The sequence below is a fragment of the Rhinopithecus bieti genome, unplaced genomic scaffold (genome assembly GCF_001698545.2).
Source record: "Rhinopithecus bieti isolate Rb0 unplaced genomic scaffold, ASM169854v2 scaffold_7888, whole genome shotgun sequence".
In the NCBI taxonomy this organism is placed as follows: Eukaryota; Metazoa; Chordata; class Mammalia; order Primates; family Cercopithecidae; genus Rhinopithecus; species Rhinopithecus bieti.
The window spans coordinates 1957672-1974580 of record NW_016805944.1 but is presented as its reverse complement, the minus strand read 5'-3'; the positions used below and the strand labels follow the sequence as shown (position 1 = coordinate 1974580).

Genomic DNA, 16909 nt, shown 5'->3' with positions numbered 1-16909 from the left:
CACTCTTCATCAGTTAGTCTAGCCTCAATGTTTTCATTTCTTTCCTTTTTTTTTTTTTTTTTTTTGAGACGGAGTCTTGCTCTGTCGCCCAGACCAGAGTGCAGTGGCACAATCTCGGCTCACTGCAAGCTCCGTCGTCTCCCGGGTTCACGCCATTCTCCTGCTTCAGCTTCCCGAGTAGCTGGGACTACAGTCGCCCGCCACCACGCCTGGCTAATTTTTTGTAATTTTAGTAGAGACGGGGTTTCACCGTGTTAGCCAGGATGGTCTCGATCTTCTGACCTCGTATTCCGCCCGCCTCGGCCTCCCAAAGTGCTGGGATTACAGGCGTGAGCACCCGCGCCCGGCCCATTTCTTTCCTTTCGTTGAGACAGGGTCTCGCTATGTCTACCAGGTCGTAGTGCAGGGGCGCGATCAGTGCAGCCTCAATCTGCCGGGCTCAAGTGATCTTCCCACCTCCCAAGTAGCTGGAACTACAGGCTCCCGTAACCGGACCCTGCTAATTTTTAAATTTTTTGTAGAGACGGGACCTTGCTATGTTGCCCAGGCTGGTCTCGAACTCCTGGACTCAAGCGATCTTCCTGCCTCAGCCTCCCAAAGTGCTGGGATTATAGGCTTGAGCCGCCGCGCCCCGCTAGGTGTTTTCATTTCTCTGCACTCCATTTCCCCGGGCTCTTGACGAATGTGCGGGAGCTGAATATTCGTTATCTGGACTCAGGCGGGGAGGCGTGGGCTCAGCTTCGCGCTTGCGCGCTGCTCTTGGAGACGGCGTCTACCTCGCCCCTCCCCTCATAGTCTGCAGTTCTGGCTCTGCAGATTCGCTGCTCACGTTTCTTTTTTCAGTGGCCCTTCCTGCCCTTTGTTTCTCTCTTCATGTCACTCGCGGGACAACTCTACCTGCAAGTCGCTGAAATCGATTTTCTGCTTCTTATAGTAAGCGGTGGGCTCGCCAGCCTAGAGCGAAAGTGTGACTACGAACGGGCAGGCGCGCGCGGGGTTCGGCGGAGGCGCGCTTGGGCTCCCGGCGGCGACGATTACGACGACTAGGAGAGCGGACGGAGGCGGCGCCTGAAGCAGTGGCGGAGCCCATGCCCCGGGACGGCGGGCGGGCCCGGAGAGACAAATCCGGGGCCCGGGGCATGTCCCCGGGGCCCCCGTGAGGAGGCGGCGGCGGCTATGGAGATCCCGCCGCAGGAGGCGCCGCCCGTGCCGGGCGCGGACGGCGACGTTGAAGAGGCCCCTGCCGAGGCCGGGTCTCCCAGCCCCGCATCGCCCCCCGCCGATGGGCGCCTCAAGGCTGCAGCCAAGCGCGTCACGTTCCCGTCCGACGAGGATATCGTGTCTGGAGCAGTGGAGCCCAAAGACCCCTGGAGACATGGTAGCTACCGCGGGTGAAGCGGGGGCGGGCTCGAGGGGGACCCGGGAGTCGGGAGGGATCGGTGCAGGGCCCGGCTCAGAGGTGGCGTTCAATAGATTGCACCTAATGGTGAATAAGGGGACAGTCGTCAGTTTAGAACCGGCATCTGTTAGAGAGGGTGTGACTATGGAGTTGGGAAGGTGAAAAGTATGTGCTTTCTGCCGCACCCCACCCACCCGAGACAAAGATGGTGATCGTTTTAGGGTTTAAAACGATGAGCAATTAAAGAAAGTTTGGTGGTTTGTCAGATGTAGAGTGTGGCAGCCTTTGCGTTCGTAGTTCCACCAGAGAAGGAGAGAAAGAGCAGTCGGGAGGAGGAGCGGGTCAACGCTGGCCCCGAAAGGGCAGTTGAAAGAGTTTGATGGGTCTGTGGGAGTAAAAAATGGTTCAGTTGCTGGTCTGCAAGTCTCGGGGCAAGGAGTGGTCGTGTTGGCCACTTTTTGGCTGGAAAGAGGGAGAAATATAAACTTGGACTGTGGCTATAGAAGACTTGGTAAAAAGGGAGTCAAGGTAAGGTCCCAGAAGAAGAGCACAGGTGGTGGTCCATTTGTGGTTGGTTGAGTCAGAGGCAGTGTGGCTTTTATGTTTTCATTTTTATTGAGAGGAGGTCTTACTGCATTGCCCAGGCTGGTCTCGAACTTCTGGGTTCAAGCTATCCTCCCTCCTTGGCCTCCCAAAGTGTTGGGATTACAGGCGTGAGCCATCGCCCCCGGCTGCAATGTGGTATTAAGAAGAAAAGCCAACGCCTACCGCAGCCTCCTCCTCCAACAAAAAGAGAAGCAGAAGGAAGGTTCTCAGTCATTCAGGAGCAGAGGATGTTTGGGGCATGGCTACGGAAGGGTCCTCTTGTTCCTTCTTGAGAAAGAATTGGGGGATGGCCAGGTGCATTGGCTCACGCGTATAATCCCAGCACTTTGGGAGGGCAAGGTGGGTGTATCACCTGAGGTCAGGAGTTTAAAACCAGCCTGGCCAACATGGGGAAACCCCATCTCTACTAAAAATACAAAAATTGGCCGGGCATGGTGGTGCTCGCCTATCATCCCATCTACTCAGGAGACTGAGGCAGGGAGAATCGCTTGAACTCAGGAGGTGGAGATTGCAATGAGCTCAGATCATGACATTGTACAGCCTGGGTGACAAGAGCAAAACTCCGTCTCAAAGAAAGAAAAAAAAAGAATTGGGGGATGTTATCAAGTCAGGAATTGGAGTTGCTGGCCAGTAGCAGGTGAGACAACTGAAGAAGTTTGGCGGCTTGAAGTGTTGGGAGAGGGGACTGGCCCACTGGAGAGGGTCAGGTCAGTGTTGGAGCTGAAAGGAGTGTTGGAGTCATAGGGCTGGGAAGGTGGAAAGTCGCTTGGGACATGCAGGGCAGTGTTGAGTCCATTTCGTGCTGGAGAAGTCTATCAGTCCTCCTGGGGTGGAGCCCATGAAGTGAGGGATCAGACTGGTCATGGTTCTGTAGAAGCTGATCTGCCAGCCCTACCTAAGGGGAGAAACTGTTGCCAGTCTGTGGACAGTGGAGGAATTGGTGGCTTTGATGTGAGGGTGGGAAACATGGTAACTGGAAACCGAATACACAGTGAGTCCATCATGAATGACAGTTTGGCTACTTGTTACTACTTATTATTATTTTTTAGACGGAGTCTCCCTCTGTCGCTTAGGCTGGTTCTCCTGCCTCAGCCTCCTGAGTATGTGGGATTACAGGCACCTGTCATCACACCTGGCTAAAAATGTCTGTATTTTTAGTAGAGATGGGGTTTCACCATGTTAGCCAGGCTGGTCTCGAACTCTTGACCTCAGGTGATCTGCCCACTTCAGGCTTCCAAAGTGCTGGGATTACAAGCATGAGCCACCGTGTCCAGCTGGCTAGTTATTCTTTTTTTTTTTTTTTTTTGAGACGGAGTCTTGCTCTGTCGCCCAGGCTGGAGTGCAGTGGCCGGATCTCAGCTCACTGCAAGCTCCGCCTCCCGGGTTCACGCTATTCTCCTGCCTCAGCCTCCGGAGTAGCTGGGACTACAGGCGCCCACCACCTCGCCCGGCTAGTTTTTTTTGTATTTTTTAGTAGAGACGGGGTTTCACCGTGTTAGCCAGGATGGTCTCGATCTCCTGACCTCGTGATCCGCCCGTCTCGGCCTCCCAAAGTGCTGGGATTACAGGCTTGAGCCACCGCGCCCGGCTAAGTTGGCTAGTTATTCTTAGAGAGACAGTGGTTAAATTAAGACTTTTGGGCCAGGCGCCGTGGTTCATGCCTGTAACCCCAGCGCTTTGTCAAGCCAAGGTAGGCGGATCACCTGAGCCCAGGAGTTCAAGACCAGCTTGAGCAACAAGGTGAAACCGTGTCTCTACAAAATATACAAAAATTAGCCAGATGTGGTGGTACATGCCTGTAGTCCCAGCTACTCAGGAGGCTAAAGTGGGAGGATCACTTGAGCCCGGGAGGTCAATAGTGCAGTAAACTGTGATTGCACCACTGAACTGCAGCCTGGGTGACAAAGACCCTGTCTTAAAAAAAAAAAAAAAAAAGACTTTTGTCATTGGGAGCCAGCCAACTCCTTGGGCTCTAGGCCCCAGGCATAGGTGGTTAGTTTGGGACCGGGCCACAGTCAGAATGGCCCCTGGCTATAGCGTGGTATCCAGTCAGAGCAGGAAGGGGAAAGACCTGGAGAGGCAGAGCAGGGTGTTTCAAGAGCAGAGGCTCCAGGTCAGATCCTTTGAGACCTCGGACTGGTTACCTAACTTCTGAGCCTCAGTCTTCCCGTCTGTGAAGCAGGTGGCAATACTCTTGCCACGGGATTTAGGCAAGGACTGGATGAGGTCACATATGGAAAGGAATCAGATAGGGTGAGCGTTCTTGATGGCAGTCATTGTTATTAAGACAGTGTTGGTCATCTTGGGCTGGTGTAGAGGAGTTCATGCATAGGGTGGGGCCTGGATGTGGCTGCTTCAGAGGCTTCCAGGAGAGAAGAGAGCTGGCAGTCAGTGCATGGGCCTGGAGTGAGGGGTGAGGAGGAAGATGGTTAATTTGTGGGCTGAAGGGTCAGGGTGAGGGCAGCAAGAGAGTCTGGCACAGATTGGGCATTGGGGGGTAAAGTTCCTGGTCCGCAGTTCCCCAGAAAAGGTTTGGCTTTCATTCAGTAAACCACGTTTCCTCTCCAAGGCTCTGTTTCTTTCTTTGCAAATGGAGGTGCTAAATTTTACCATGGGATAGTTGTGAGGATGAAGTCAGATAGTCCTCATAAATTTCTGCCACGTAAATAGCAGCTGTCATCCAGGCAGATTTGTGTTTTGCTTGTTTGTTTGTCTGTTTTCATGTACAGTCTCGAAGAGACAGTGAAAAAATTGGAGAGTCAGAAGGCTGTCTGTCAAGAAAAGACGGGCAGTTGGAGCCTGGCTGAGAGGAGTTTAGAGGAGGGGTGCTGGTTGGTCTATCCTGGGTAAGGGGTAGAGCAGGTAACACTCTCCCGGCTGGGGGAGTCTCTCATTCCAGCGGTTGAGAGAGGGGCAGTAAGGCCTGGTCGGGACTCACACTCCGGAGGAGTCCGTGCGTCTGAGCTGCAGAGGTGATGGCCTGAACTGGACTGGAAGAATTGGTCCATCCTGGTAGAGAGGAGGGCTTGAGAAGTTGCCCTGGCAGTGAGGAGTTGGGTGATCTTGGGCCTGGGCAGGGGAGGGGTCACTGGTGAAGTTGGTGAGTTTGGACAATAGGATTTGCAGGACAGAAAACCCAAGGGCCTGGGAATAGCAAGGAACACGGAATAGGCTCCATGCTGGGGAGGACAGTGGAGTGGTTCACTGGCCATGGGGCTGTGGGAGGTGGAGGGTTTGCCAGGGTGTAGAAGAGGAATTGTGGTACAGAAAGTGGGTGTAAGGGGAGACCCAAGTGAGAGGCCAGAGGGTCTGGGGCCGGGGGACTGCAAGGAGGAGTTGCTTGGTCTTGGAACAAAGGTGGGAGATTTGTTGGCATCAATCTCATAAACTGGGGAGGGACGGGGGTGTTATTTGAGCTGTGAACTTAGTGCAAGGTGGCGTAACCCCAAGGCCAAGGGGTGACAGAAGAGCTGACGGGTCTGAATTGGGGAGACTCAGTCATCCGGAAGCTGTTGTGCCATGCTAGCAGTGGAGTGCTGCCCAGGCCAGGGGTGGAGGAGCGCCCCTGGGTGAGGAGAAGGCAGCACTGGGGGGGCCCCAGTGCAGGGGTCTCCTCCAGCAGAGCCTTGCCCCTGGGGCTCGAGTGGTGACCCAGCCGGGTGGGAGCTGTCGGGGGTGTCTACCTGAGGGTAAGAGCTCCCTCAGGCCCTTCAGGGGCTCAGGGTTTGGGGATTCCTGGAGATGAGGTGATCTGGAGGAGGGGGATTGTGAGGGAGGGTCTCGAGCCTGCGCAGGCTCATCCTTTCCGGATTCCCATCCCCCGCAGTGGGGTTCCGCCTGCTGGGGCTGCCGTTTCCTCATTATATGAACACATCTGATGTTCTGTTGCGTGCTTGTTTTCTTGGTGGTGGTCTCTTCCGCGCTGGAATGGGAGAGCAGAGGCCGAGTCCATCCCCTTCTCCGCTTTCCTCAAGGACACTCAGTTGTTGAATGAGCGCCTGTGGGCCTATGAGGCCTGGTGGTTTCTGGAAGCCACCTAGCAGAGTGACATGTAGCCGTATGTCAGGGGCCCGAGCAGCCTGGCATGGGGACACCAGCGGGGCAGCAGCGTGCTCTGTGGCCTCTGGCAAGCATGGGTTCTTGCAGAGCATTGCGTTTCCTCACCTGTAAAACAGGGCCAGTGATCCTGCCCTGCAGACCACCAGGATGTCAGAGGATAGGGTGAACCTGGCACCCTCAGCAAGCCACAGCCAGGTGTGTGGAGATGGGCAGGGAAGCTCCGGGAGAAGGCAGGCTGGGGATCGTGAGTGAAAGAGGCTGCTTCAGCACTGTCAGGCTGGGCGCTTGGGTGCCCGTGGGGAGCGGGGCTAGCTGGCTGCACTGCACCCCGTCATGTTGTGGCAGACCCTTCAGCTCTTCTGAAGGCCAAGGCCAGACTTACACAAGGAACCCATTAGGCCAAACTGCAGGAATGACCTGAGGCTCGGCTGGTCTCCCCAGCCCCAGCTGAACTCTGTGGGGTTGGAAAGATAGGCATGTGAGAGGGACTTGTGATGAGAGCACATGACAGCAGCCACAGTCCGGGAGACTCATCTCCCCTCCTCCAGTCCTGCTGGTGACTCACTCCCTGCTCCCTGACCATCAGTCCTCCAGTGTGTGTGCGTTGGGGGTTTGCCCACCAGGAAGCTCCTTGTGTGAAGTCAAGGTGTCTGCAGGGCAGGGTGAGGGGGTCCAGGCATGCTACCATGTCTGGCCACCTGAGCTTTGGAGGGCAGAGGTAGCGGTGGGGGCAGGGTGTTCTTAAATGCGGATCCTATGGCATGGAAATGCCATACTGTTTGCTATTGAAACCCGTGCTGCAGATTTAGCCCTAGAAACAGGTTGGACAGGTAGACACGCATCTGTCAGTGGTGGAAAGAGGCCCTGGGTTAGAGAACCAGCTTGCTTTAGCATTCGTGGTGGAGCTGCTAGGGAGCAGGGAATGGGGTCAAGGGGGATTGATGCATCTGCTCAGATTTCCATCTGGGCCCAGCTCCACCTCCTGCTGCTGGAGTTGGCAAGTAGACCCTGCCACTGAGCAGCCACGTGACTTTGGCGATTGTTCTCTCTGCCTCGATTTTTCTGTGTCTAAAATGCAGCTGACAGAAGTATGTCCTCATAGGGTGATTGGGAGGATTAAGTGAGAGAACACAGTGCCTGATCCATAGTAAATGCTCAGCAAATGCCTCCCTTGTTATTCCCATCATCACTGCTCCTCTGCCCGCACCTATAGCCCTAACCTTTCGTTTCTGTTTCCTGTCTGTGTTGTATGTTTGTACTCCTCTTTCCCCTACAGTCTCCCGCGTCAGCATCCCTGCTTTCTCTCAGGGGCCCTCTCCTCCAGGCTGCGTGCTCCAGCAGTCCCTGACCTCCAGGCCCAACTGTGCCTGCCAAGCTGTGTGACCATGGACAAGTTGCCCAGCCTCTCTGAGCTAAAACTAAATCAGCATGTTTCAGCTCACTAGCAGGAGAGGCAGCAGGGGTACTAAGATTCCACACTGGCCGTTTTAGTCCCAGCCTCTGCCTACATTGGCTGATGACTTTGGACAAGTCGCAGCTCCTCCCTAAGCCTGAGTCTCCTCTGGAGTGGGGGCTCCACCGCCCCAGCCCCCGCCCTGTTGGAACACGATCGGGTTAGCGGTACTATTGTGCCGGTGCCTGTCCTCTGCCCTCCCAGGCCCTTTGCACACTGTGACTCGCCGCTCTTTGTGCCTGCACAAGCAGGTGGGCTGCCTGATTCCTTGTGCCTGTGCTCGCATCTGTTTCCCCCTTCAAGGACAAAGACTGTGTGTGAGTCACCTCTGTGACCCTAGTCTAGCACACAGGAGGGCTCGGGCACGGGACACATGTCTGAAGGAATGGGGTGCTTTCCTCTGATCAAACACCCTATGGTGGGATTTACAGGAAACCTTTTTGTGGTAGTTAATCCAGTTGGTGCCAGGACGAGGGCTCTTCCTCAGGGACCTACAGACAGGCTTTAGGGCCCATTCTGACTCCCGGAAGAGTACGCGAAGCTGGCCCCCAGCTGGCACTCAGTAACCAGCATTGAGTGCGTCAGCGGGAGTGCATGTGCATGTGTTTCTGGGAGCGAGTATTGGGGCTCTGCGAACCTTCATAGGCATCCGGCTCCAAGAGGATTAGGAACCGTGGGGCCAAATGCCCTGTGTTGGATGGGCTGCAGCTGGAGCAGTCACTGGGCGTGAAGGCCAGAAACCTGTTTTTACAAAAAGCTCCCCGGGTCGTTCTGACAACCTCGCTTGGCTGTCTGTGTGCTTTGCTCCGCCATCCATCACTCAGTCCCAAGCCTGCCTTCAGACCTCAGTTCAGGGGTGGCTGGCATTGACCTCAAAGACTTGTTTTGGAGCAAATTAATAGGTGAGCATTGAAATGCTTGCCTTAAGGTAACTGCAGAAATTCAAGCTGGGCAGGCCGCCTGCTGCAGTGGGGCATGGGGGCAGGGCAGGTTAAATCCCTGCCCTCTGGCTGACCTTAGTTGTCATCAGTCCTTGCCTTCCACGTGCCTGTACCAGGCACTGGTCTAAGTGCCTTTCCTGTATTATCGCATTTAGATATCACAGCCACCCCAGGAGGCAGGTGCTGTTTGCCCCAATTTATAGATGAGGAAATGGGGCCTGTAGAGGTAAAGTAATTTTCCTGAGGTCACACAGCCGGTAAGTGGTGGAGCTGGGATTCAAACCCAGGCAGCCAGCCTGGCGCCGAAGCCTGCACAATAACCCCTGTGTGGCAGCTGAGTGCTTGGAGGCAAGTGGCCGTGTTCAGTGCAGGGTGCATAGTCTCTTCATCTATAACCCAGAATTGTTTATAAGATAGAGGTGACAGTGCTGGCTTTGTGGTGTTGTGGCAGGGATGAGAAATAGAAACAGGTGGGGTAAGGGCCCAGCCTGGTGGGCATGCAGGAGGGGGTCACTGTGGTTCGTGGACAGCTTGAGCCCCTGGAGATTTGTGCTGCGCCTCTGTCCTCGGCATTGCCCGCTGTTCTGACCCTTGGCCTCTGGGACGTGTTCCTCCTGTGCTACACAGTGTCTGGTACGTGGTAGGCGCTCAATATATTCTTGCTGCATGAGTGACTTGGTGACCCCGTAACCAGTCATGCATTCAGCATGGTATGGCAGTGACACGTGTTGCGAGTCAGGGCAGAAGACAGGCCCAGTCCGTGCTTCCGTGGGGGTCACGGTCAAGTGAGGGAGACACACAGTAAAGAATTATCAACAAACCAGGCTGCCGAGGACTCAGATTAGGGAGGGTTCACAGGGTGTGCAGGAGGGCAGGGCAGAGGCAGCTTCCTAGAAGGGATGTCAACAAGGAAATCCAGCAGTTAGCCAGGTGAGGAGCAGCGGGAGGTGTGCACCAGGGGTGGAAGGCAGAGAGAACCAGCCTGGTACGTCTGAAGAACAGAAAAAAGCCAGACTTAGTTGAGGTGGAGGCAGGCGGGTCAGAGGTGAGGCTGGAGGAGGCAGGAGAGACTGCTGTGTGGGGCCTTATGGGCTGCGCTAGCAGGGAGCTCCAGAGGGCTTAAGAAAGGGCCTGGGCTGGGTGTGGGGGGCTCACGCCTGTCATCTTAGCCCTTTGGGAGGCCCAGGCGGGACGATTGCTGAAGCCCAGGAGTTTAAGACCAGCTTGGGCAACATGGCGAGACCTTCTCTCTGTAAAAAAAGACAAAAATTAGCCAGGCATGGTGGTGTGCACCTATAGTCCCAGCTACTCAGGAGGCTGAGGTGGGAGGATCACTTGAGCCCAGGAGGTCAAGGCTTTAGTGAGCTGTGGTCACACCACTGCCCTCCAGCCTATGTGACAGAGCGAGACCCTGTCTCAAAAGAAAAAAGGAGGGGCATAGTGAGTGTTTTTAACAGAACCCTGGGTGGGGGTAACATGAATGGGGTGAGACTGAGACAGGGAGACCAGGGAGGGGCCGTGAGCCACTAGCCCAGAGGCTATAGGCTTAGCTTAGCCTCATGTTGGCTAATAGTTGACACTTGACTTCGTTGATTCTTCTTCAGATTGCTCTGAGCCCTCCCTCCACCAACAGGTTTGCCGTTGCCACTGTTCCCTATAGCACCTCTGAGATGACTGCTTTTCCCCTTCCCTTCTCTCCTTGGGTCTCTGAGTCCCTTCCCTCGTGCTCCCCAAGCCAGTTTGTCCTTGGCCTGCTTGGGACATCCTGCCCCTGCATGGGCTGTGGGAGGCGTGTGGGCTGTGAAGTCCAGTGACCTCCTCCAGTGACCTCACTTTCAGAGTCCCTTCAGGTCTCACAGTACCCAGATCCAGAAAGCTCTACAGACCATCCCAGACCCCTCTGGTGGCTTAGTGCAATATCAGTGTCCTGTCAGTCTTACAAAATCCAGAAAATTCTGATTCTAAATCACGTCTGGCCCAAGGGTTCCGGGAGGAGACTGGAGCCCGCAGCGGGCCTCGTTCCGTGTCTGAAATGGCAGTAACCCAGGAGGAAGTGCAGGAGCCCCCGGGTGCCAGTCCCAGCTCTGCCCTTGGGCGAATCACCCACCTTCTTTGCCTCAGTGTCCCCATTTGTATGGGGATTGATGATTAAATTAGCCTCTACTTGGAAAGCAGCTGGAACAGTAGCTGGCTGTTGCAGGTGTTCATGAGGACATGGGAAAGTTGAAGGAGGTGGCCGCTGCCCTGAACTTGACTGGTTCCTGCCTCCTGGGGCTGTAAGGGTTAGGCAGGTGGGGCCAACCTGCCTCATCTGGGTAGGATCATCTGCCTGAGTGTGATTTCGGCTCCTCCACACTTGGGCTGTGTGACCTTGGGCAAGTCCCTTGACCTCCCTGGACCACTTTCCCCATTTGTGAAGCCATTTTGCCAGATGAGGACTCTCTTTCAAAGTTTTTAGACTCTCTGGGAAGACCAGAGAGCCAGGCCTGGGGCCCACGCCAGCAGGAGCACACCGTACATCCAGTGTCTAGCTGATGCTGCTCCTGTTACATCAGCTCCTCTGGGGCTGAGCCCACTTGGACTCCTGGACTGGAGCCACACAGAAGACTGGGGTCTGCTGTTTCAGCTTAGAGGAGGTGGGAGATGTGGAGGGGGTTCCCTAATTGCAGGAAGGGGGTTCAGAGGCTGGGTGCCAAAAGGAATTCGAGAGATCCATCATGCTTGGGTATTTCCTACATTGAGTAGGAAGGTCCGTGAAGGCAGGACCCATCTTTGTCTTGGCTCACCTGTGTCTCCAGCACCCTCTATGGTGCCTGGCCCTCCGCAGGCTGTCACACTGGATGAATTGGTGGTGGATGGAGGTACACAGTAGGCACTCAAAAGTTGTTCTCACCCCTTCCCTTCCTCTAGGCAGCTGGCACTGAGCAGTTGCCTCAAGTTGGGGGTGGAGGTTTGGAAGTGTCTGCTGACAGCCGCACGGCTCATGTGACTTGCCGAGCGCCCATCTCCCTTCGCAGCGGAAGCCTGGGTCGGGAGCCCTGCAGTCAGATGCTCCCCTCAGGGCTGGTTGGGTTCCAGCTGGGAATGTGTTCCCTGGTTAGGTGGGCGGGCTCCTCTAGCAAGCTGGCGCTTGAGACCCACCGGGGTCGGACTCGTGTGCCACCTTCACACCCACCCCTCCCTCTCTCCGCGGTCTCCGAGGCTTTCACCAGCTGCCGTCAGTGATGTAGTGGAGAGCTGCTTGCGTCCTGTGCAGCCTTCCCTTTTGCAAAGCAAAGGACTGTCACAGCTGAACTCGCTTGGTTCCCCAGGACAACAGGGAGGGAGGGTGGGAGAGTGGGGCTGCCAAAAGGTGAAAGCACGCTGCAGGGAAGTGACTCTCTGCAGGGGTCATGCCTCCTGGTGGTGGTGATGGAGGTGTTGGTACTCACAGCTCCCATTTATGGAGCACTTACCAGGGCGAAGCTCTTTAAACGCATCGTTAATCTTGGAGGAGGAAACAAGCTCACAGAGGTGCCAAGGCCACACAGGTAGTAGAGGAGCAGCTCGGTTCTAGCCGGGCAGCTTGAATGGTTCTGATCCTCTGTTCTGTTTCAGAAAGCCCCCAGGGCTCCACCGTAACTACAGGACAAAGTCCACACCCCTGGGCCTGGTGTGGGAGGCCTTTCCCAAAGAACATCCAGCCTCCTAGCGTAGGCGCCAGGCCCCTCGCTAGTCCCCTGCCCTTCCTGACCAACTCCCGTTACCCGCCCCGCGCTGCCTCCTAGGCAAGCCCTTCTCTAATCCCCTGACAAAGCTCTGCTCTGCTCTCTGGGTTCCCATGGCGCCTCCTCGCTCTGTTGTTACTTGTTTGGGCCCATCTCCCCTCCCTGAACCAGCGCTGCAGAGGACTGCATCCTGTCCATCTGGCTCCTGGGAGGAGTGGAACCACTGAACGCCTCCAGGAACCTCAGGGACTCCGGGCAAAGTGGGACTGCTGATGGGCACCCAGGCCGGACGCCGCAAAGCCCTTGTAACCCAGGCACGGGGCTCAGGACAGTCGGGGAGCATAGGGTGTGGGGAAGGAAGATTTTGTTCACTGAGTCACTTTTTCCTGCATTCATTTCTTCATTCCTTGCCAACCAGCATCTGTTTTGCCTCCACTTTGCTGTCCCCACCATGCCAGGTGGAAGGGCCTCCCGATGGCTCTCCTGCTGCCTCTCCAGCCCGCCTCCCACCTAGCAGCCACAGCATTCTTGAAAAGCAGACTTTGCTATTCCTGTTTCACATCACACTTTGTGACCTCCCTGCTGCCTTTCCCTCTGATCCATCGTCCCTGCAACAGGTTAGGAAGCTCAGGTATAACCTGGCTCCTGCCACCATCGCCAGCCACGACCAAGATCACCTTGCCATGCACTCACTGGGTTCAAGCCATCGTGGATTCCTTTCAGTCCTAGAACATGCAGGCAGCTCCCCACATCCTCTCCTGGAAGGCTGGCCCCACCCATACCTGGCTCTGGCTGATCTTTCAGGTGCCAGCAAACCCTTCCTTCCTGGCCCTCCTAATGGGCTCTCCATCAGGTGGCCAGTGATCTGCTTATCGGCGGGCCTGCGGATACTCTCGGCCCCGGACTGGAAGCATCACCAGGCAGTGGTGGGTTGGGTTTGGTGCCAGTATATTCCCCAGTGCCCAGACCATGTGGCACTGGGTTTGGCTCTGGGCAGCCATGCAAATATGGCAGGTGGAGAAGGAAGTGGCATACAATGCTGGGTCTTAGTCCTTGCCATGAGCAGCTCAGAGAGTCCCTGGTCGAGAAAAGGAAGTGGGCAGAGAGGAGGAGGAGCTTTACGGAGGGGAGTACCAAGCCTGCCTTTGGTGTCCCCCCTGCCAGCCTGGTGGGAATGGCAGCGCAGGACTGGCAAACAGGCCTGTCTTTTCTGTTGAGTTGCTGGGGGTCATAGGCCAGGACACTTGCCTTTGTAGGACACCGCACCATTTAGGGAGTGAGTGGATCCCAGGGCCTCCTCCCAGTCATGGAGTGGCAGGCAAGGTTCTGGTAACTGATCTGCCTTCTACCTTTGTGGCAGGTGACCTACTTCCCCATTCCCTGTGACCCACGTGTCACAGGTGTCAGGGGCAACTGGCCACCCAGCCAAGCCTCCATGACTCTGTTCTCACTCTCCTTCTGTCTCAGGCTTGGGATCCTTGCTTCCTGGCCTGGTTCTGTCTGCTGTGATCACAATGAACAGCCAGTGCTCCGTTTCCCTGGAGGGCCACCTTCCTTGCTGTGCCTGGACCTGTGTTCCCCACTGGACTACAAGTCCCAGGGGGTCAGGGCCGGAGCTGTCTCGGTCCCTGCTGTGTCCCCTGCACAGCTCCAGGCACAGAGCAGTTCAGTGAATGTTGTTCATTAAAATGGAGTTGGGGCTGGTGCTGGCAGAGCCGAGGGATGACGCCCTCATGGAGCCCACCTTAGAGTGCCCAAGTCTGACAGTGGCCTGATCCTGTCTAGTCCTGGGGTGGAGCAGGCACCGGCAGGCGGGGCCATCTGACTGAATGTCCTACCACCAGCTCTTAGGTCCAGGTGCTTGTGCTTACTGCCTTCTGGTGCAGTCAAAAGAATCCAGAGCTGGCACCAGCCCTTTTCTCATCTCAGGGGTGGAGGGGTAACCAGAGAGGGGTGGCACTTACCCAAGGATGCCCTGACACTGGGATCCAGGCTCCTGCTGCTCTCCTCGGCCACCCCTCCAGCTGTTTTTTTGTTTTGTTTTGTTTTTGTTTTTTTGTTATTTTTGAGACAGAGTTTTGCTCTTGTTGCCCAGACTGGAGTACAGTGGCAGGATCTTGGCTTACTGAAACCTCTGCCTACCAAGTTCAAGCGATTCTCATGCCTCAGCCTCCCAAGTAGCTGGGATTACAGGCATGCGCTGCCATGCCCAGCTAATTTTTTTGTATCTTTAGTAGAGACAGGGTTTCACCATGTTGGCCAGGCTGGTCTTGAACTCCTGACCTCAAATGATCCACCCACCTCAGCTTCCCAAAGCGCTGGGATTACAGGCGTGAGCGCCCAGTCTGTTTGTTTTGAGATGAGGTCTTGCTCTGTCGCCCTGGCTGGAGTGCAGTAATGCAATCCTAGCTCACTGCAGCCTCCACCTCCCAGGGTCAAGTGATCCTCTTGCCTCAGCCTCCAAATTAGCTAGAACCACAGGCACAAGCCACTACGCCTGGCTGATTTTCTTACTTTTAATTGTTTTGTAGAGATGGGGTTGCACTATGTTGCTCAGGCTTCGTTGTGCTTTTGATTTGCATTTCCTTATGGCTGATTATGTTGAGCATTTTTTTTTTTTTTTTTTTTTTTTTTGAGGCGGAGTCTCGCTCTGTCGCCCGGACTGGAGTGCAGTGGCCGGATCTCAGCTCACTGCAAGCTCCGCCTCCCGAGTTTACGCCATTCTCCTGCCTCAGCCTCCCGAGTAGCTGGGACTACAGGCGCCCGCCACCTCGCCTGGCTAGTTTTGTATTTTAGTAGAGACGGGGTTTCACCGTGTTAGCCAGGATGGTCTCGATCTCCTGACCTCGTGATCCGCCCGTCTCGGCCTCCCAAAGTGCTGGGATTACAGGCTTGAGCCACCGCGCCCGGCCTTAGCATCTTTTTATATGCTTACTGAACACTTGTGTATCTTCTTTGGAGAAATGTCTTTTTAGTTCTTTTGTCCATTTTAAATTGAGCCAGCTGGGGGCACAGTGATTCATGCCTGTAATCCCAGCACTTTGGGAGGCTGAAGAGTTCGAGACCAGCCTGGACAACATAGCAAGATCTGGTCTCTATTAAAAAAGGGGGGGCCAGGCACAGTGGCTCACAATTGTAATCCCAGCACTTTGGGAGGCCAAGGTGGACAGATCATTTGAGCCCAGGAGTTCAAGACCAGCCTGGACAACATGGTGAGATCCCATCTCTATAATTGAACGGGCGCAGTGGCTCATGCCTGTAATCCCAGCACTTTGGGAGGCCGAGGCGGGCGGATCACAAGGTCAGGAGATCGAGACCATCTGGCTAACACGGTGAAACCCCGTCTCTACTAAAAATACAAAAAATTAGCCGGGCATGGTGGCGGGCGCCTGTAGTCCCAGCTACTAGAGAGGCTGAGGCAGGAGAATGGCGGGAACCCGGCAGGCGGAGCTTGCAATGAGCCAAGATCGCGCCACTGCACTCCAGCCTGGGCGACAGAGCGAGACTCCGTTTCAAAAAAAAAAATTAAAAATTAAAAAATTAGCCAGGCCTGGTGGCTCATGCCTGTAGTCCCAGCTACCTGGGAGTCTAATGTGGGAGGATTGCTTGAGCCCTGGAGGTTGAGGCTGCAGTGAGCTATTATCTTGGCATTGGACTCCAGCCTAGGTGACAGAGGGAGACCCTGCCTCAAAAATAAATAAATAAATAAATAAATAAATAAATAAATAAATAATTTGTCCCTTTATTATTGAGTTGTGAGAGTTCTATATATATGTATCCCGGATGCAGGACTTCTTAGCTGAGTGATTTGCACCACCTGGGATGTTTTCAGTGTGTAATGCCAGTGCATTTCCTTCCCGTCTCTTCTCTCTGGCTACATTCACAGCCACAGCTAGATAAAAATAAAGCTGTGAGGATACTGTAGATACAGTTGAATATCCTGCTTTTGCACTTCATTTTTCTGTTTTTTTTAGAAAGCATGATTTAAAGTACATCATTGGGCTGTTGTAATTCATTCTAGCCATTTCCGCATTGCTGAGCATTTAGGTCTTTTCCAGTTTTCAGTTGCATCAATAATGCAATGATGTTCGTCCTTGTCCATAAATCTTCATGTTCATCACATGGGTAGCCTTCTCAGAAAAAATTCTTAGAAGGTGATTTTACCAGGTCAAAGGGAAGGAACATTGGAAGTCTCAGATACCGACTGTGCCCACGTTGGACAGTGAGTGTTGAGGGCTAGGGTTCTGTTGTCATAGTCAACACTGTAGCTTTAGATTTTTTTTATGAGAGAGAGTCTCTCTCTTTTTTTCTGCTTCTTAGTTTAAACCATGGCCAGAGACAGGGTCTCAATCTGTCACTCAGGCTGGAGTGCAGTGGCGCAATCTTGGCTCACTGCATCCTCCACTTCCCAGGCTCAAGCTGCTGCCTCAGCCTCCCAAGTAGCTGGGATTATAGGCATGCACCACCACACCCGGCTAATTGTTGTATTTTTAGTAGAAACAGGGTTTCACTGTTGGCCAGGTTGGACTCAAACTCCTGACCTCAGGTGATCTGCCTGCCTCAGCCTCCCAAAGTGCTGGGATTACAGGCGTGAGTCACTGCGCCTGGCCAGATTTTTTTTTTAATGATTGAATGAATACTATTTGGATGTGGGTGCCTTGATGTTAAGATGGTGTCTTGTTTTAGTGAGCGTTCTTTTGACTACCAGTTAACTTTGGTTTTGTTTTATATATATATATATATA

At 54.5% G+C, this 16909-nt stretch overlaps 1 protein-coding gene across 1 annotated transcript in view; it reads left to right on the top strand.

Moving 5' to 3' along the window:
* Nucleotides 1-776: 776 nt before the first annotated feature.
* Nucleotides 777-16909, top strand: part of PPP1R37 (protein phosphatase 1 regulatory subunit 37) — a 54334-nt gene continuing 38201 nt past the window's right edge. Inside the window, 1 exon segment of the mRNA XM_017874381.1 lies at nt 777-1378. Within this exon segment, the coding sequence (XP_017729870.1) occupies nt 1177-1378 (202 nt within the window). The 5' untranslated portion in view covers nt 777-1176.